Source organism: Chelonoidis abingdonii, chromosome 1 (assembly GCF_003597395.2).
Source record: "Chelonoidis abingdonii isolate Lonesome George chromosome 1, CheloAbing_2.0, whole genome shotgun sequence".
Lineage (NCBI taxonomy): Eukaryota > Metazoa > Chordata > Testudines > Testudinidae > Chelonoidis > Chelonoidis abingdonii.
Genome location: NC_133769.1, coordinates 315,179,878 through 315,201,547, shown reverse-complemented (window position 1 = coordinate 315,201,547; position 21,670 = coordinate 315,179,878). Strand labels below are relative to the sequence as shown.

The 21,670-nt window shown below is 42.4% G+C and overlaps 1 protein-coding gene across 5 annotated transcripts in view; it reads left to right on the top strand.

Annotated features, from left to right (window-relative positions):
• The window catches only part of RCBTB1 (RCC1 and BTB domain containing protein 1), a 56,103-nt gene that overhangs the window by 29,449 nt on the left and 4,984 nt on the right, over nucleotides 1-21,670 (top strand). For 3 of the 5 annotated variants that reach the window (XM_032774083.2, XM_075061603.1, XM_032774079.2), the window contains 7 exons: nucleotides 473-631; nucleotides 6,795-6,902; nucleotides 7,940-8,082; nucleotides 11,428-11,618; nucleotides 12,958-13,084; nucleotides 14,084-14,235; nucleotides 20,109-20,239. In XM_032774083.2, coding sequence (XP_032629974.1) covers nucleotides 473-631; nucleotides 6,795-6,902; nucleotides 7,940-8,082; nucleotides 11,428-11,618; nucleotides 12,958-13,084; nucleotides 14,084-14,235; nucleotides 20,109-20,239 — 1,011 coding nt within the window. The remainder of the gene's footprint in view (nucleotides 1-472; nucleotides 632-6,794; nucleotides 6,903-7,939; nucleotides 8,083-11,427; nucleotides 11,619-12,957; nucleotides 13,085-14,083; nucleotides 14,236-20,108; nucleotides 20,240-21,670) is intronic. The other 2 variants (XM_075061602.1, XM_032774084.2) reach the window with 2 other exon arrangements.

Below are 21,670 nucleotides of genomic sequence, written 5' to 3'. Positions count from 1 at the left end.
GTTGGGGGAATTAAGGAACCCCAAGGAGAATTTTTAATCCCTTATCCACCTGAAACATCAGACTGCTAAGAAAAATGAGAAGGGGGGAATTCTGGGAAGCTGGAAAATAAATGACATCCTTCACTGTATTCCCCATAATGCTTAACTGTCTTGAATTATATTGGAAGAAGTGTGTTCAAATTCAGCCCACAAAGTTGTATATGTCGTACTGCCACCTTTATCTTTTATACTGGAAATATGTCCCTTATTTTTGACAAAATTTGGATGCTTCTGTTTTGGAATAAGTAATTGGAAAAAAATGCCATGTTTATACAGTACCAGATCTAGCTCATAATATTTACATTAAAAGAAAGTCAGTGATTTGGATTTAGCTAGGGTTGGGCAAGTCCTATTTCTTCAGAAGAATCTAGTAGCAAAACTAAACATTTTAGCTCTAATCTCTTCAGATATGTATCTCTCTTTTCATGGGCAGGTATATGCATGGGGCTATAACAACTGTGGTCAGGTTGGATCTGGATCTACAGCAAATCAGCCAACTCCTCGCAAAGTCTCAAATTGTTTACAGACTAAAATGGTGGTCAGTATTGCTTGTGGTCAGACCTCCTCTATGGCTGTAATAGACAATGGTGAGGTAAGCTTTCTCCACTAACCTAATAATTTAATACATTGTTGTCTGCTTATGACTGGCTGAATAGAAATGAGAAATGCTGACATGGAGAACATTTCAGTTCCGGAAGATACATCAGTAACTACTGTGGAATTTTATGGTCCACAAGAAATACCTTAGTATAACAGTTCAACAGTCACAGCTTGAGCATGAACGGTAGGAAGTATCTGCTAAGGTAGAGTTAATTGCGTACTTGTCCAGGCTGTTAACAGGGTTTTTCACTTAACAAAATTCACAGAATGGGTTACTCTTTTATAGAAGTTATTTTAAGTCTCCACCTCCTAGTTACCATTCAGATGCCTTCTTTGCAATAAGAAATAACTTCCAGATGTGGCTCAAAGGTTGAATAACCAGTTTCCAGTCTCTACAAGATATATTGATCTGTTTGTATTGTAAAGTGTCTTCTGTATTTTTGTAACCTGAGAAAATAGAAAGTCACAGGGTCTGAAAGTCTGCAAATTTATAATACCTAGTTCTATAAGACTGTGTATAAGAATGGCCATACAAGGTCAGAGCACTGGTCTGTCTAGCTCAGTATCCTGGCTTCTAACAGTGACTGGTGCCAGATGATCTAGAGGGCATGAACAGAACAGGGCAATTTACTGAATGACCCATCCCATATCATCCAGTCCCCGCTTCTGGCAGTTGAAGGTTTAGCGACACCCAGAGCATAGGCTTGTGTCGCTGACCATCTTGGCTAACAGCCACTGATGGGCCTATCCTCTGTGAACGTATTTAATTCTTTTTGAACCCAGTTATACTTTTTGGTTTTCACAACATCTCCTGGCAGTTTAGTTCCACAGGTTAATTGTGTATTGTGTGAAGTAATACTTCCTTATGGTTCTTGCGTTACATGGTACTATCATGTACCCTCCTTAGTCATCTCTTTTCTAAGCTAAACAGTCCCAGCCTTAATCTCTCCTCATGTGGAAGCTGTTCCAGAACCTTAATCATTTTTGTTGCCCTTCTTTGCACCTTTTTTCCAAAATCTTTTGAGATACGGTGACCAGAATTGCATGCAGTACTCAAGATGTGGGCGGACGATGGATTTATATAGTGGCATTATGATATTTTCTGTTGTCTTATCTATCCCTTTCCTAATGGTTCCTAACATTGTTCTTTTTTTTGAAGCAGGAGAGAATTACCGCTCTTTCTTGAACGGTAACAGCTAATTTAGACCTCATCATTTTGTATGCATAGATGGGATTATGCTTTCCACTGTATATTACTTTGCATTTAATTTCATCTTCCATTTTGTTATCCAGTCAACCCAGTTTTGCGAGATTCCCTTTGTAACTCTTTGCAGTCAGCTTTGGACTGAACTATCTTGAGTAGTTTTGTCTCATCTGCAAATTTTGCCACCTCACTTTTTAACTCCTTTTTCCAGTTAATTTATTAATATGTTGCACAGCACTGGTCCCAGTACAGATTTTTGGGGGGACCCTGCTATTTACTGGTCTCCATTGTGAAAACTGACCATTTATACCTACCCTTTGCTTCCTATCTTTTAACCAGTTACTGATCCATGAGAGGACCTTCCCTTTTATCCCATAACTGCTGCCTTTGGTGAGGGACCTTGTCCAAGGCCTTCTGAAAGTCCAAGTACACTATATCCATTGGATCACTCTTGTCCACATGCATGTTGACCCCCCTCTCCCCCAGAGAAGACTAACAGATTGGTGATGCATGATTTCCCTTTACAAAAGCCATGTTGACTCTTCCCCAAGAAATCATATTTATCTCTGTGTCTGATAATTCTGTTCTTTCCTATAGTTTCAGCCAGTTTGTCTGATATTGAAGTTAGGCTTCCCGGCCTGTAATTGCCAGGATCACCTCTGGAGTCTTTTTTATAACTTAATTTTACATCAGCTGTTCTCTGGTCATCTGCAGTAGCTGATTTAAAGGATCGCTTACATACCACAGTTAGTAGTTATGCAGTTTCATATTTGAATTCCTTCAGAACTCTTGGGTGAATACCATCTGGTCCTGGTGGCTTATTACTGTTAAATTTATCAATTTATTTCAAAACCTCCTCTGACACCTCAATCTGGGACAGTTCCTCAGATTTGTCACCTAAAAAGAACATTTCAGGTGCAGATGAATGTATTTGGCTTCTTCACAATGGTCTTGTCTTCCTTGAGTGCTGCTTTAGCACCTTGATCATCCAGTGGCCTCTCTGATTGTTTCGCAGGCTTCTTGCTCTTGATGTTATTAAAATATATAGTTTTTGACTTTTGTTAGTTCCTGTTCAAATTCTCTTTTGGCCTGCCTAGTTATACTTATAAACTTACCTTGCCAGAGTTTGTGCTTTTTTCTCAATTGGATTTGACTTCCAGTTTTTAAGATGTCTCTTTGTCTCTAACCACATATTTTATTGTTGGTTAGCCATGGCGGCCGTTTTTGGTCCTGTTGTTGTTTTTTGGTTTTGTTTTTTGTTTGGGATATATGTATAGTTTGAGCCTCTATGATGGTATTCTTAAAAAGTTTCCATGCAGTTTGCAGGCATTTCACTCTTGTGATTGTTCCTTTTAATTTCCATTTAAGTGTCCTTATTTTTGTGTAGCTCCCCTTTTTGAAATGAAATGCTCCCCCTCTCATCTCTCCCAAGAATGTTTAAATTTAACTACATTATAGTTGCTATTACTGTTGGTTCAGCTACATTCACCTCTTGGACCAGATCTTGTGTGCCACTTAAGACTAAATCATGAATTTCCTCTGCCCTTGTGGGTTCCAGGACTAGCTGCTCCAAGAAGCTGTCATTAATGATGTCTATAAATTTCATCTTTGCACTCCATCCTGAGGTGATGTATACCCAGTTTAATATGGGGTTAGTTGAAATCCTTCGTTATTACAGTATGTTCTGTTGTTGTAGCCTCTCTGATCTCCTTGAGCTCTTCACAGTCACTGTCACCACCCTGGTCAGATGGTCAGTAGTGTATTTCTACTGCTATAATCTTATTGTTTAAGCATGGAATTTCTATCCATAGAGATTCTATGGAACAGTCTACTTCATTTTAGATTTTTGCTATATTAGACTTTATGCTTTCTTTCACACGTAGTGCCACTCCCAACCAGCATAACATACTGTCATTCCTGTATATTTTATACCGTGTACCATTGATTATTATCATTCCAACAAGTTCATGTGATGTCTATTAATCAGTATCCTCATTTTAATAACCAGGTGCTCAAGTTCACCCATCATAATATTTAGACTTCTTGCATTTCTATACAAGCACTTTGTCGATTTTAGTTACGTGCCTTCATGTGATTGATATAATTGAATGGGACTCTTTCATTTGACTGTTTTACTACAGTTCCTAACTATATTTTATCAACTTTTATCCTCTCATCTTTACTAAAATATAGACTCTACTTTAATAAAACCTCCCCAAGGGATGTCCGTCCAAACCGTATGCTCCTGCTGCACCTTTTCCACAGCTTTCTTATGAAGTGCATTTCAACAGTAGCTCTCAATGTGCCTAAATAACACGTGTCTGTACTTCAGCACTTTAAATTTACAAAATACTTCACAGATATCAGTTAATCCTCAAACAGCTCTTCCCAGACTTTTTTTTATACAGAATTCTTCTTAATTGAATCATAGAAATGTAGGGCTAGAAGGGACATTGAAGTCAAGTCCAACCACTTGTGCTGTGGAAGGACCAAGTAAACCTAGACCATCCCAGACAGGTGTTTGTCCAACCTGTTTCAAAAGGGGATTCAACAGCTACCCTTGCAAGCCTATCTCAGAGTTTAGCTATCCATATAGCTTGAAAGCTTTTCCTAATATATAACCCAAATCTCCCTTGCTTCAGATTAAGCGCGTTACTTCTCCATGTCTACTGAAGGTAGAATGAGAACAATTGATCAATGTCATGTTTATAACAACACCTCTTCAAATATGCTATGAGTTATCAGGTCCCCCCCTCAGTCGTCTTTTTTTCTTCTCAAGACTAAACATGCCCAGTGTTTTAATCTTTCCTAAGAGGTCTGGTTTTCAAAACCTTTTATAATTTTTGATGCTCTCCTCTGGCCGCTCTCCAGTTTGTCTGCATCTTTTGTAAAGTGTGGCACCAGAATTGGACACAGTACTCCATCTGAGGTTTTATCAGTGCTAAGTAGAATGGGACAGTTACCTCCTGTGTCTTACGTACAACACTCTTGCTAATACACCCTAGAATGTTAGCCTTTTTTGCAGCTGCATCAGATTGTTGACTCATATTCAATTAGTGCTCCTCAATAACCCCCAGATCTTTTTTCAGCAGTATTGGCACCTACCCACTTATTCCCCTTTTTATAGTTGTGCATTTGATTTTTCTAATGGAATACTTTGCACTCTTCTGTGTTAAAATTCATCATGTTGAATTCAGACCAATTCTCCTGTTTGTCAAGGTCATTTAGAATTGTAAACCTCTCCTCCAAAGTGCTCGCAACCCCTCGCAGCCTTCTGTCGTCTGCAGATTTCATAGCATATGCTCTGCTCCGTTATCCATGTCATTAATCAAAATATTAAATAGTCCCGGACCCAGGACTGATCCCTGCAGGACCCCACTAAACACTTTTCCAGTTTGACATCGAACCATTGATAAATACTCTTTAAGTAGTCTTTCAACCAGTTGTGCATCCACCTTATAGCTCCCCATATTTCCCTAGTTTCATTATGAAAATGTCATGTGCAACTGTTAAAATCAAAACATTACATCTGCTTCTTTCCTCACCTGTCCATCAGGCTAGTAACCTTTCAAACAAGGAAATTAAGTTTATTTGGCATGATTTGTTCTTGAGAAATCCATGCTGGCTATTCCTTATATCCCTGTTATGCTCCAGGTGCTTTCAAATTGGTTGTGTAACAACTTGTTTCAGTATCTTTCCAGATATGGAATATGATTTTTTTCAGTGTAACTTGTAGTTTTTCTGGTTGCAAAGATTGCATTGATACATATGTTTTCCTGAGTCTGTAGCGGGATTGAAACAACCACACCAAGTATACATTTATTTATTCATCTCAATAGGGTATTAAATGGAAGTTTAACTATGATAATCTAAAAGCTAGCATAGTTAAACTTCCATTTAATACAGTGCTCCTGTGTACTTCAATACACCATGCAATCCCATTAGCTGAAAGTGAATTATGTCTCCTGAGAGTTGTTCTGGTGTTTATCTAACTGCACTTAGGGTACATCCAGACCACCCGCCGAATCAGCGGGTAGCGATTGATCTATCGATCGATATATCACGTTTCATCTAGATGCGATATATCAATCCCTGAACGCGCTCCCATCGACTCCGGAACTCCACCAGGACAAGAGGTGGAAGCAGAGTTGACAGGGTAGCCACTGCCGTGAGGACGGGAGGTAAGTCGAAATAAGATACATCGACTACAGCTACGCTATTCCTGTAGCTGAAGTTACGTATCTTACATCGAACCCCACCCCCCAAGAGTAGACCAGGCTTTAGTGTTCCCCAAAAAGTTTGTAATGCAGCCTCACTGCTGGAAGCAGCGAATAGGATATCTGTTTCACTTTGCTTCAGATACCCCAGTCCCAGACCAAAGCATCACCAACTGACGGATGGGGCTATGAGAACCTGGTCTTTCCAAGGCTTTAGTTTTCCCGAGAGACCTGTGGATAATTGGGTTGCACTGTACCTGTGATGTTCTGATGTTTTCATTAGAATGGACACTAGGAGTAAAGTGACAAGTTCTGAACAGGGAAGTAATGGACTACTCTGCTGTTGTACATACCTTAAGTTGATCAAGACGATTGCTTTACAGTTCTATCCACTGAAAAATATTAGACCAGCACAGTAAGACTTGCAGGAGTTTGTGGTATTGTATGTCTTCTGGGAAACTAGCTCAGTACAGTAAAGGTAGGCATCTTTTAAAAAGCCAGCTTTCTGTTAAAACCCGGAGAACAGAGAAGTTGGAGAAATTGATCAAATTAATACAATATGCCCTCATCTCCATTCCCCTTCCCCTTGTTAGATTTGTGAAGATTTGAGATTATCTCAAGGGACTTTCTCCACAGACTTCTATTGTCTCTGGTTACAACTTATATTTTCTGTATTCCTACAAACAGAACAGGTAGCTTAATCTTTGTGTTTTTTTTTTTTTTTTTTAAACTAGGTATATGGCTGGGGTTACAATGGTAATGGTCAGCTAGGTCTGGGAAACAATGGTAATCAACTCACACCTTGTAGAGTGGCAGCGTTACATGGTGTATGTGTACTTCAGGTAAGCCCAAAGTAGAAGTGAACAGTGCATTAATAATGTCTACGTCTTCAAAAGTTTCACCCAATCTGAGCCATAAGCACGTTTCTGAATTCAGGATTTCAGTGTTCTAGTTCTTGTAAAATCTATTAAAGCTGAAAGATTGTTCACAATCTGTGTAATGCTTGCTTTTGTATAACCTTGTGAATGTGTCAGAATGCTTCATTGCTGAATAACGTAAATAACCTATGCATACAATATGTCATGCAGGTACCATCTCTGTATATTGTAGTGCATGACGAAGTGAGGTATAGTGGGCAAACTTGTAAGGAATGATCAAGAACAGGGAAACTAAGAGATTCAAAGGATTTGTCTTAATACCCTATCCAAACAGTGGGTTAGAAGTGAAAGGCTAGCGAGAAGTGTCTTACAGTGAAAGCATAGGGCTAGGATTCAAGAGATCTGAATTCTAGTTAGGACTGTCAGACTTGTATAACTTAGGTTAAGTGACTGTGTGACCCACTCAATTTTTTTCTCCATCTCTACAATAGATAAAACCCCCCTTACAGGACTGTTCAAGCCTCAGTTCATTAGCTTGTAAAGCACTTTGAGATCTTGGGATTAAAAAGTTGTATGTAGTTGTCTAGTGTGAAAGATTTAACTATTTCTGGAGGAATTACTTAAGTTTGTAACTTAGAGGTCAGAGAGACTACAAGGGGATTATACAAAATAGTCCAAGGTTAAAAACCTAGGACGAAATGTTGAGCTATTGTGGACAAAGAATGTTAGGTTTTTTTATGATTCTATTTATTAAATGAAGAATTGCAGCAAACAGTGAGGAATAACCAAAGAACACTAAATTACCAGAGCTTGAGGTTGTTTAGTACTTATTGCTAATGTATTTCATGTTTGCTTTAAGTATCAGGAAATAGCAGTTTCTGGTCCTAAATGGAGAATGATGGAGGTATTGAACGTACCTCAGACAGATTAATGTAAAGAGTGTAATAATTTGTCTTCCACTTATTTCTGTTTAGTAGTAATCCTTGTAAATTTACTTACAGATTACCTGTGGCTATGCGCACACACTAGCACTAACAGATGAGGGTTTGCTCTATTCCTGGGGAGCTAACACTTACGGGCAGCTGGGAACTGGCAATAAAAGTAACCAGCTAAGCCCGGCGCAGATCATGATGGAAAAGGAAAGGTAATGTTGCTGCAGCTAACGTATTTTTAGATTGTGTTGTGGGAGCATGCATTATGGAGTCTGTTTGTAGCTCTAGAAAGGTGTGTCTTGCTTTATGGATACTTGTTCCTGTTTGTTAATCTTGTATATACCATACTCTTATCCTACCTTTTTTCCTCTAAATTCTAGACAGGGTATTTGTAGTGGCTCCTATGCTAGCGTTTGAAATTATGTATATTCTATACATATCTGGTGCAGAGATGTAATGAACAAGGAGGCCAAATGTTAATTTCAATAAGCCATTCCACCGATGACCTCTCTAATAAAAACTTTTGGATTATGTGTGCCAAGTTGTTATACTATATTGATGCCTGTTTTTGGGGGGAGGGGAAAGCCTGGTATGCGATGATTCACTAGGAAAATCAGCTGTCTGAGATTCTATAGTCAAAAGCCAACAATGTGTTTTGTAAGTTCCTTTTAACTCTGAAACACTTGGACTTCTGTGTCAATTTTTAATAAGTGATTTGCTCTCATTCTACCTAGTTCTGTTTGTGTAATTATCTAATGGGCAAACAGTCAGCATCTGGCTGCCTTTTCTTTATACAGCTACATTTTCCATTTGGGAAACCAAGGCCATTTGTAAGACGTCTTTGCATCTTTATAAATGTGAGGTGACAAACCTTCTCGGTACTGAGCCTGCTAAAAGTTCAACAAAACTAAAGATGGTAGAAAATAGCTTGTTTTTGTTAAGGACTTCTTGAAGAGATAAGAATCGGAAATGAAATTGGATGCTGGAGAACGCTGGTGGAAGGAAAGATAATACAGAATAGGGTTTTATTTTCTCTTAAGTAGTGGCTCAAGTGAGGTGCATGCAGAACTTAAATTCAGAACTGATGATGTCTTCAGTCATGTTTTTTTTTTTTTTTTAAAAAAGTCTTCATTTCAGAAATATGAAGTGGATAATGTCTTGCTAATGATAAAATTGAAAAAAAAAAAGTTCCAGAAAAAGCAATTTGTGGTGCTAAACTTTGAATCTACCCTCCCCTACTGAACTTACATGACTAATCTTTCTTGGAGTCAGTGCCTATGTGACTGCGTTTTTCTGGTGGGATACATTTTAATTCTTGCTGCTCCTGTTGTCTATACATACTACCCAATCTGCCATTTATGTTAAATGCTACTAATAGAGGCTACTAGCAGATCCTGTTGAAGCGGAGTGCCGTGCTGTCCTGAGGAATAAGTATGATGTATCACTGAATTTGAGTTTTACATCCAGGGTGAAGCCTAATAGCTTAAAAGGAAATCTGAGTTAACCTGGAGATGCAGCCTTGAAGGAAAGAATTTGAGTGCAGATGTCCAACAGATAAAGGACCTCTATTTATCAAAGAAAGAAAAGGTGATGTTCTTGGTGTTCTACAAGACACATGCCACCTTTGACCATCGGAGCTTATATTCTAGAACAAGGGCGGAGATAAGGCAAGACAAAAAAATAGGGTAGTGTCAGTGTTGATAGAGTCCAGTTGGGGAAACGCGGGTAACTGAGGGCACAGTGGAGTCGTGCATGGATCTGAAGGCAAGGAGTGGTTGTGGCCTCAGAAGGAGAGGAAGAATTATTAACAGAACTTTCTTTTTAATGATTTTAATGTTGAGAGAGTTTGCTGTTGCTGGCTGCGATGGGCAGTCCTGGTAGAGGTGAGGTTATAGTAGTGGTATTGTGGGGGGTGAATTCCTGAGTAAGAAGAGACAGCATGCTAAATTGCTGGAGTTACCACCCGTGGATCCAATGGGATGCTCCAAAATCTTGGTGTCCGATGGGTCTTAATACTATTTTAAAGTGAAACAATGATTGTGTGTGTAATACTCAACTTGTTTTTCTTTGTGAATTAGGATTTACTCAATGCTTAATTTGTGCCAAGGCTGAACCCTGGCCCCTCTGGGCTTGGCAGTTCATAACCCCGGCCCCTCCAGGCTTGCATTATCAGTTATGAATGTAAAAAAAATTGATTGAGCAGCAGCACCACTTTCATTACGAATTTAAACACTGGATTTACCAATGAAAGTATCTAAATTCAGGATTTACCACCTGATACTGTATGCTGAAAGACAATTTTTGTGCTATAATCTGATATTTGTGCTACTCCTAGATTGCCATATTGGGACACTGACTTTTGATATACAAAAGAAAAACTGTCAGGAAATATAAATTAGGTTTCATTGGAAGTTTTTTGTTTGATGTCCTCCACTGACTATTTTTATTAATGTGGAAAATACCTGAAGCCCTGGCATGGATATTTTTAACATGGGAAACAAGAGAACCCATCTTATTTTAAAACTAACTCTAGAACTTCCCTCCCAATTTTTCATTTCTGTAGCACTGTTCACTAGCTGAACAGAGATTTTGGATATGTCCTTGCAATTCTTTTAATGGGAATGTTATTCTTCTCTGTTCGTATAGAATCACTTCAGATAACAGTTTAGGGATTATTTGAGTAAAGGGAGAACAGAATATGTAAGTGTACAGCAGCACCTGCAGTTCTTTAAAACACTGTGGACACCGTTTGTTTTAAAAACTGTAAAATGATCCTTTTTTTAAGAATGTGATTATTGAATAATATGACTATTTAAAATGATAATCCTGTCAATTTGTAATTTTCCAAACAGGCTTTAAACACTGGGAGGGTGTGTGTGTGGGCGAACTAAATACAACATGAGGCCAAAAATAAAGGCATGTTTTAGAGCAGGCTATACCTGTCTAATTATCAGAGCCCATCCAAAGAGGGGCTAGGAGATTTAGTGAAGTATTTTAAGTGCTTGTTTCAAAAGGCATTTTCACTGCACTGGTACTAATAATTTAAAATGAGAGAACTAGCTCATAAAAGTGCTGTTTGAAGACAGAAGGCCTGGAATATGCGCCATTAATTTGGGAATAGCTTTCCAGGCTACTTCTCAAATCTTGTTTTGTTACAAAATATAGATGTAGTAATTTCTTCATGCTTATCGTCAGGCTTTGCTTACGTGTATTGCAATGTCTGGTGAAGTCCCTTTTTGTTTTAGAAATCTCTGCCTGTTGTGGGTGAGGTATGAAGAATGTTGGTTGAAAGACTTGTGAATATCATTTTCTGTAAATGTCATTGTAATCTGATATTGTATTGTCTTATATCTCTGTAATTTAATAATGAATCTGATTATGTGAAGGTTGTTCAGTTCAAATCGATACCCGGTCAAAAGAAAATACAGGACTACAGCTAGCATATTCTCTACTTTTTCCACTGATACAATTAGGTTGTCTTTTAATTTTATGCTTCTGTGATTTAAATATATGTTGTAGACAAACTCTGCGTTTTCTTCTGATTTTTCTATTCACAGGGTGGTAGAGATTGCAGCCTGCCACTCTTCTCACACTTCTGCTGCCAAGACCCAAGGTGGCCAGGTGTATATGTGGGGCCAGTGCCGTGGCCAGTCTGTTGTTCTTCCTCACCTCACTCACTTCACTTGTACTGATGATGTGTTTGCTTGCTTTTCTACTCCTGCTGTGATGTGGCGCCTCCTTTCAGTAGGTGAGAGCAAACTGGGACATGTTATGCAGTGCTACAGCCAAAAAATCTAATGCTTGTATGGAATAGATTTCCTGTTTAATTATATTTGCACCTTCTGAAAATGTGCTTTCTTATTAGAATCTGTATATTCTAGTGGGGTGGGCACTCTGCAATAGCTAAGGGTGAAAGCAGTTTACTGTTTAGCAATCGATTGTTTAAGTGCTGTAAAATCCACATCATGTGCTCTTAACGTTGTCATGTATGCTACTGGACTACAAGAAATCCACCATGGGAAAAATAGAATAGACCACTATGCTTCTTTGGTTGCATGACTCACGACTCAGAATTGAAATGCAGGGTCTGTGTTTCCTTTGGGTGCAGATGCACTTCTCATATCACACTATGAGCAGTGGCAATTTGCTGCCAGTAATCCCTGCACCAGTCAGCATAGCTGTTACTAACACAGTGGAGGGCAGTTGGAGCACACTCAGATAATAAAAGAATAGCATTGTGGGGCACAGCACACCACATGAAATGACACTCTTACTTAATCTCCCTTCATGCCTTCTTATTGTAGGGCAGCCTTGGCTGAAACATACTTGCAATATATTCCAAGGGGCTCTTGCCAGTTCATGTGGGATGGGCAGAGTTAAGGTTGCTAAACTAATAGTTAGGTTTTCTGCCATGCCACAAATCTCTGAAAGCTTGTTACTACTGCCTACTGTACGTTTTTGTTTTTTTTTATAGGTAAATGGAGGACTTAAATCTTCAGTGCTATTAATCAAGCGCCTTTCACAAATGCTAACGTGTTTTTTGGGATTGTTTTAAAAAGAAAATCTGACTTATTTTTTAATTATTTTTTAGAGAGCAATGTCAGCTTGGGCACCACAAGTTCATAATACACCAGGACACTTTTTTTTTCATAGCTAGGTCTGATGTCCTGCACTTCCTCGCAGGAAGGTTAATTTACATTTTTAAGACCTGCATTGGATCTGTCCAAATGCTGAGGAAACTCAGTTTGGGAGTTTGTTCAAGTGGGTAACTTTAATAGCTTTCCAGCTTGAATAGTTTCCTTGGTAGCAGTTGCAAGACTGTTGTACCAACCTCACTTTTCATGACACACTTATCGGATTATTATGCTCTCATAAAATGAGTGCTGACCCCAGTCAGGACTACCAACATAGATCTGCCGGACATTTACTTCCTAAACATCGTGTAGGGTTACCCAGTGACCATCTTTTCTTGACTAGCCTGTTTAATTAAGCCACTCTGCAAATATGTGTCTGTATTAGGCAGAATGTATTTTGTTTTCAAAACCTTTTGATTTTTTTTTTTTTTTTTTTTTTTTTTTTTTTTTTAGAGCATGAAGACTCCTTAACAGTAGCTGAGTCTCTGAAGAAAGAGTTTGACAGTCCAGAAACCTCAGACCTAAAATTCCGCGTAGATGGAAAATTCATCCATGTTCATAAAGCTGTTCTAAAAATCAGGTAATGTTCATGTTTCATGGCTTCTTGGTCAGCAATCTCTCTACTGCATAGAGATCAACCCATTAACTTGTCCCCTCAGAGAAATCCATCTGCAGGACTATCAAAAGTGAAGCTATACTTAGACTTTTTAAGACTGTTCACGGTTATTGAAATTGTTTGTATTTTGGACTGCTTGGAAGGATGAGGCTGACACAAGATCTTTAGAAATGAGGGGATTTGTCTGTCTGAATTAGTGTGATGTCTCTTTTTTTTTTTTTTTTTTTTTTTCGTGGGCCAGTAGCTGTCCTGGACATTTCTCAGGTAATATAACCACATAGTTAACGAAAACAAAGATAGGTAACTAAATAGCTAATTGCACTGACTTTGAATACACATGAACGAGACATGCTGTTTTTACATGTTATTTCTCTAAGTGTAACTTAGTAAAATGAGTATTGGGGGCGGGGGGTAGCTGTATAGTCTGGATCTGTAAAAAGCGACAGAGTCCTGTGGCACCTTATAGACTATTAGACATATTGGAGCATAAGCTTTCATGGGTGAATACCTGCTTCATCAGATGCCCACTTTATTAGAATGAGATTGTTAAATATTAAATTTTGAGAAGGGGCTGAACCGAAATACCAGTTCTTAACATTTTCTGAGTGTGGATCAATATCCAGACTTCAGAGCAAGAGCCTGTTTCTTTATTTAAAAAATCACTAAAGCCCTTTATTAAATTCCATGTGCACAAAACTTAATTCTTTATTTCAAATTCCCATCGGTTGTATCACACATAAAATAATTGCTTTATTCTCTTGATGGACAAATATTACTTGCATTTGTTGTACCCCAGTATTGAGAAGAGAACATTCCCCTTTGGTATTTAATGATATTTGTATTTAGAGATCTTAATTTATTGTAGAGAAAATGAAGGGAAGCTTTATTTCAAATGGTCTCTGATGTAGTATACATGTATCGTATCACGGTATGCCAGATAAATGTTCTGCCTTCCTGTTCTAGATGTGAACACTTCAGAACCATGTTCCAGTCATATTGGAATGAGGACATGAAGGAGGTGATAGAAATAGACCAATTTTCTTACCCAGTGTATCGTGCCTTTCTTGAGTACCTATATACAGACAGCGTTGATCTGCCACCTGAAGATGCTATAGGTAGCACAGCCTTCTTTGGCCAAATTACATGATAAATCCAGAGACTTGATCAATAGACAAAAAAGTGGGGGAATAAGTGGTGCAAGTATGGTCCTAAGACCAACGTATGATCAGTTCTTCTTCGAGTGATTGCTCATATCCATTCCAGTAGGCGTACGCGCCGTGCGTGCACATTCGTCAGAAGACTTTTACCCTAGCAACTCCAGTGGGCCGGCAGGTCGCCCCCTAGAGTGGCGCCGCCATAGCGGGTAATATATACCCCGGCCGACCCACCCGCTCCTCAGTTCCTTCTTACCGCCGAGTCGGTCGTTGGAACTGTGGAGCGCGGCATAGCTGTCCTCCACGTCCCTAGCTTCTCTTCGTTCATTGTTTCTAGTTTTAGTTTTAATTATAGTTCACTTAGTATAGTATAGTTGTAGTTTATAGTTCTAGTGTATATAGTTAGCGGGTTCGGGGCGCTAGCCCTCTCCCGCGCCCGGCTCATGCCTGGTTCGCCGGGGTTCAAACCGTGCTCGGCCTGTAAAAAGCCGATGCCCATCAGCGATCCCCACGACGCCTGCTTGAAGTGATGGGGATGCATAGCTCCGAGAAGTGCCGCTTTGCAAGCGCTTCAGACCGAGGACCAAGAAGAGGACGACCAGCGCTCAAGACGCTTCCTGGATGAGCGGCTTAAGCCCTTAGTGCCGGCACTGAGTGCCGCTTCGGCTCGCCACCGGATCAGATCGCCGCGAAAACACCACGGCACCGACTTTCTCCGGCCACGGTTCAAGGGAAGAGGCTGTCGACGTCCTCTACCCGGCTAAGCGCTCGAAAGGAGCCCGGGCGCCGACGTCGGCCTGCTCGTCTGCCAGGGACTTCTGTCGACTCTGGCGGCCGGGTCCGTCGAGTCCGATCCCTTCCAGCTCCCGCCAAGTCTGGGGTAGGCTGATGTCCCGTCCACTCCCGAGAACTTCTCCTCGGCCAGGACCTCATCGCCTTTAACGGACAGCTGTGCTGCCCACCAGGGACCGCCGGTGCGGGTTCTGCAATCAAAGGCAAGCCTACGCCAATGCGAGACACCTCCTGGAATCTCCGGCTCGGCACCGGTCAAGATCTTGGCTCGATCTTGATTCCGAGGAGTCTCGCTTGCGACGCCACTCGCTCCGGCGCCTTCCATGACTGTACCGGTCGTATCGCGGCGAGGTATCTTTGCGCGGTCTCGATACTTCCTGGCACGTTCTGGCTCACCACCGTATGCGCGGACTCGAAGTCGTTCCGCCATTGACAGATCCGCCGGTCGACCTCGGCCAAGCTGGTGCAGTCGTCTCGATCGCGGCACGATCTCCGCACCGGGAGGTCTTGCGCCCCTGCGAGGGGACCCGTACACTCCACGTTCGGCTCCCCGTGGCCTCTCTCACAGGGGTCTGTCTCTTCGGGCGCGGACGTGTGGTACCTAGAAGCTGACATCGTAACAGGGGCCAAAGCCAAGGTCTCCCAGCCTTCTCCGGCCGAACCTGGTTTTGAGAGGTGGCCGAGGAGGCGCGTACCAGTTCTTCACGATCTCTCTCCTCTCCAACCGTCTTTCTAATTTTCCTCTGCGTGGTACCAGGCTTAGTTCGGACGCTGGGATGCTCACATGTTCGGTTGGATTACCACCTACAGTTTGCTTCATACCTGCCATACTGTCCCCCTCGTCCTCTTCAGGGACCTCTACGGCAGATCCTCCTCCGAGGTACGCGACTCTCGACAAAGGAGCATTAGAGGAGGTTCAGAGAAGAGAAGGGCAGGGGTTTTATCCCCGTTACTTTTCGATCCCCAAGGCCAAGGGGTGACCCATCCTCGACCTACGAGAGCTCAACAAATACCTGTCAAGTTGAAGTTCCACATGATGTGCTGGGGCCATATTCTCCTGGATCCTGGAGGCTGGTACGCCGCCCTCAGACATGCGGACGCTTATTTCCATATAGCCATTTTCCTGCCCATCGGAGGTTCTTTGCTTCGTTGTCAGCGCGGCACTATCAATTTGCACGGTCCTTCCGTTTGGCCTCTCGACGGCCCGAGAGAGTGTTTAACAAATGCATGGCTGTTAGTCGTCGCCTTTCTTCGTCGCCGTCTGTGCGTGTGTTCCCCTTCCTCAACGACTGGCTTATCCGGACCTCAGGGGGCGAGTCCTCGCGCACGTCCGCTATGTCAGCCGCCTTTTCACGAGCCTAGGCCTGATGCTCAATGGCGAGAAGTCCACTCTTATCCCTTACTCAGAGGATAGAGTTTATCGGTGCCGTTCTAGACTCACCATAGCCAGGGCCGTTCTTCTTGTCCGGTTCCGGCTTTGACAGCCCTCATCCACAAGGCTACAGGCAAAACCTCTAACTCCATACGTATTGCTGACACTCTGGGCACATGGCGGCCTGCACTTCGTAACGGCGCATGCTCGACTCCGCCTCCGGCCTTCCAGTGCTGGTCATCCCTCAGCCGTCCGGCCCAGCGTCCGTTAGATACCGTATCACGATTTCAGGACGTCCTCCATCCCTCCAGTGTGGCTGGATAGTCCGTATTTGTGCGGGCTTCCGTCATCCGCCCCAGCCCTCGATGTCCCTGATGACGGATGCATCGGACTTGGGATGGGACTCACTAGGTACCCCTGCGGACCCCGGGCGTGTCTTTCTCCGAACTCGCCTCCAATCAACGTGCCGAATTGAGGGGGTCCGCCTTGCTGTCAAGCGTTCCATCAGCAGATTCAGGGTCGCTGGTTGGTTTTACCAAACACACCGATGACAGTATACTATTTAAACAAGCGAGGTGGACTAGGTCTCCTTTCTTGTTGGGAGCCATGATGTGTGGACTTTTTGCATAGCCACTCTGTTCACTAGTTGCTCCTTTCTCCACGGGGCTCGGATACGTGGCGATCGTCTCAGACGGTCCTTTTGTCCCGAAGTGGTCCTTGCCGGACATCGCTTGGCTCTTCGAAGGTGGAGGCACTCCCATATGACTCTTTGCATCCTGCAGACAGGAAGTGCCCGATGCTTCTGCTCTTTCTCAAGGTCGCGAGCCGGGTGATCGGTTGCAGACGCCTTTTGATTCATGGGGTGCATCTTCTATGCGTTCCTCTTCCGTTTGATCACAGGTCCTTCTGAAAGTGCGCAGGGACAGGGCCCGCTTGATCCTGATCGCTCCGGCGTGGCCCCGGCAGCATTGGTTCTCTCTGCTGCTGGACCTGTTGGTAGCGGACCCTGTTCCCCTGCCTCTTTACCTGGATCTGATCACACAGGACCACGGCCGGCTTTGTCACCCGGACTTTCAGTCGCTGCACCTCTCAGCGTGGCTCCTGCGTGGCTGACTAGGTCTGAGTTGCATTGCTCTTCCTCAGTGAGGCAGGTGCTTCTGGGAAGTAGGAAGCCGTCTACGAGGACGACGTACTCAGCCAAATGGAAACGCTTTACGTGCTGGTGCGCGGAGAGGCGCTTCCACCCCACCGATGTTTCCATCCCAATCGTCCTCGATTACCTTTGGTCGCTCAAGCAGCAGGGACTGGCGGTGTCCTCTCTCCGGGTTCACTTAGCGGCTATCTCCACCTTCCACCTGGGGAGCGATGGCCGCTCTGTCTTCACACCCGATGGTGGCTAGATTCCTTAAAGGTCTGGAGCGTCTTTACCCCCAGGTCCGCCGCCCAGCCCCCTCTTGGGATCTAAACCTGGTGTTGTCCCGTCTTATGTCCCCCCGGTCTGAGCCGCTGGCTACATGTTCCCTCCTCCACTTGTCCTGGAAGACGGCGTTCCTGGTGGCCATCACTTCTGCTAGGCGTGTGTCAGAGCTGCGCGCCCTCGTGGTAGAGCCCCCGTATACAGTGTTCCATCGGGACAAAGTACAACTGAGGCCGCACCCCGCCTTTATCCCCAAAGTTGTCTCGGCCTTTCATGTCAACCAGGACATATTCCTACCCATATTCTTCCCGAAACCTCATTTGTCTCGCAGGGAGCAGCAGTTGCACTCCTTAGACGTGCATAGGGCGCTTGCCTTTTATATAGAATGGACCAAGCCATTCCGCAAATCCCCCCAGCTTTTTGTCTCCATAGCTGACCGGGTTAAGGGGTTGCCTGTCTCCTCGCAGAGGGTCTCCTCTTGGGTGACGTCCTGTATACGGGCCTGTTACGACCTGGCCCGTCTCCCTTCAGGCCACGTAACTGCGCACTCTGCTAGAGCCCAAGCATCATCAACGGCGTTCCTTGCGCGAGTACCCATCCAGGAAATCTGCAGGGCAGCGACCTGGTCCTCCGTGCACACCTTTTGCTTCCCATTACGCCTGGTCCAGCAGTACAGGGATGACGCAGCCTTCGGCTCTGCCGTGTCACGCGCTGTGACCTCTCACTCCGACCCCACCGCCTAGGTAAGGCTTGGGAATCACCTACTGAAATGGATATGAGCAATCACTCGAAGAAGAAAACACGGTTACTCACCTTTGTAACTGTTGTTCTTCGAGATGTGTTGCTCATATCCATTCCACGCCCGCCCTCCTTCCCCACTGTCGGAGTAGCCGGCAAGAAGAAACTGAGGAGTGGGCGGGCTGGCAGGGGTATATATTACCCGCTATGGCGGCGCCACTCTAGGGGGCGACCTGCCGGCCCACTGGAGTTGCTAGGGTAAAAGTCTTCCGACGAATGTGCACGCGCGGTGTGTACACCTACTGGAATGGATATGAGCAACACATCTCGAAGAACAACAGTTACAAAGGTGAGTAACCGTGTTTTTCATGGTGATAACTTTTAAAGCACAACTAAAGTAAATTCTGTTAACAACTTGCTACAGAAATAATGCTGTGTAACTCTGAATAAATTGAGCAGCAAGTATTGGAGAGTAAAAGGTAGAGGAGGTCTTAAAATTACTCTTAATTGAATCAATTATGCTTTGAAATGACTTCAAGAAAAAAATTCAGTCCCTGTAATGGGATAATTTTTACTCAGCACAGTGGACAAGCTCTGAGTTAAATTCTAGCTTTGATAGCAACAGTTGTGCACTTGGTACTTTCCCTGTTCTATAACCGTGTACTTAACTTTTTTATGCACATGTGTAGTCCTGTTGATGTCAGTGAAACCACTTGTGCTTAGGGATAAGCTCCTGTTTAAGTGTTAGCGGATGGGGCTTAAAGTAGTGAAAAGGCTTTTGTTTCTTCTTGAATGTCAGTAAAGCTAATTTTCTGAATAATGCCCAATTTAACCGATATATGGTGTTGTGTGTTGGGGAATGTCTATGCAGTAGCTGGGAGTGTGCTTCCTAGCCTGGGGAGGTACAGACACGCACTAGCTCCATTCAAACTTGGATTCTAAGGGCTGGTCTATACGGGGGGGAAGGGGGTATCAATCTAAGATATGCAACTTCAGCTACGTAAATAGCATAGCTGAAGTCGAAGTATCTTAGATCGATTTACCTCAGGTCCTCACCGCATGGGATCGACGTCCGCGGCTCTCTGTATCGACTCCGCTACCGCCGCTTGCTCCGGTGGAGTTCCAGAGTCGACGGGAGCGTGTTCGGGGATCGATGTATCGCGTCTAGATAAGACGCAAAATATTGATCCCCGAAAAATTGATCGCTCCATGTACCCTAAGAATAGCAGTATTGACACTGTGGCCCCGGGTGGCAACTTGGACTTGCTCAACCCCTTGGTTCTCATGTGAGTGATTAGCCTGCTTCACCACCCACTCTGCAATGTTCACGCTGCTATTTTTAGTGTCCCACTTCAAGCACAGCGAGCATGTCTGCTCAGGCTGGGAGATATGTCTATACTGCAGCTGAGAGCCTACCATACTTCACACAGAGAATGAAGACACAGTTTGAAGCTTGCCTTGATACTGTAAAAGCAGAGATTGAAAGTGGCTAATATAATGGCATTTTAATTTCAGGACTTCTGGATTTGGCTACATCTTATTGTGAAAACAGATTGAAAAAACTGTGTCAGCACATTATCAAGAGAGGAATTACTGTGGAAAATGCATTTTCATTGCTGTCTGCTGCAGTGAGATATGATGCAGAGGTAAACTTCTAAAGATTAAACTCACTAAATAGACTACCTCTTTTTGACCAGAATCATGGAGCATAGCAAACAGCTTTTTATCTCCATTTTGTCTGAGGGAAAATTGCTTGTTGCATTGAGAATTTGAGCACTAGGGTTCTGGTGCTGTTCCTTGGACTCTGTAGTCATTCTGTTCAGAGCAAAAGCCATATCTTTGTATTAAACTTGTAGTAGACAAATTAACTAGCACTTTATACGCGCGCGCGCACACACACACACACACACACACACACACTTATTTTAATCAAACCACTGAATGAAGCCCAATATAAGTAACTTTCATATTGTCTAGTTCATGGTAGCCATTTTATGCTGTTTTGCCTAGCTTCATAATGCATTGCTCCATGTTATCTGGAAAAAAATTCCGTGCTGAAAACCTTCTATCTAAAGGTTGAAAATATTACCTTTCAAATAAAGGGCAGGCTTTAAAAAGAAAGCAGAACCTGGAGATTCTAAAAGTCCTGCCAATTGGTTTTATAACACTAATCTTTGCTTAATTCATTTAAGTATGTACACAGTACAAGTTGCAGCTTTTTTAAATCCTCTTCCTGTGTTTGGGAGTTTTTCTTGTAATATTATTGATGGCAGGGTACTGACAGCTGCGTCTGAACTTTTGTTAACAAAGTTGTTTAGAAATAGGTGACATAATAGGCACCAGATGGACCTGTTTGCTCCCTCTTGATTTACGTTTGGATATAGACATAAACATCAGCAATTTGGTGCCATGAAAACTTCCATTATCTTGTACCTAGGGTAGATTGATTTAAATCAAAGCAATTTTAATCACCAGTTTAAATCAGCAAGCAGGAAACTTTGATTAAATCAATGATTTAAATCTTGTTTTGCATTTGTACTTTTAATTTTTTAAGGAAATAAGTCTCACTGGTTGGTAACTATTAAATGTTGATTTGCAATTAACTATAGCCTTTACACCAAATTTGGAGGTACTTTTATCCACATTTTATTTAAGAAACTCTGTAGCTTAAAATAACTGTAGTCTGTCTTAATTTTTGCATTTTTATCAAGTTAGTAAATGGTGAATGATTCCTTACATATTTAGTAGATTTTTTTACACTCAACAGATTAAATTTTTTAGTCATGATTTGTGTCAAGCTGCATTTGGTTGGAAGTGGGAATGTAATTAAAAATGCACAAAAACTGTAATTTAATATTGCTTTTCATTAGTTAAATGAAACTACCTTAAATGTGCTAGATGAGTAAGAAGAAATAAGTTTCTATCGATACCGGTTTTGCATTTAAAACATTGATTTATTCAACAGAGGAAGTATTATCTGTAGTTAGTGAAATAAACTGTCCTTCTGGTGACCATCTCCATCAAGGTTTTAGAATTAGTAAAACTCATCCTGTCACTTGGTTTTTATTCTTCTGGCG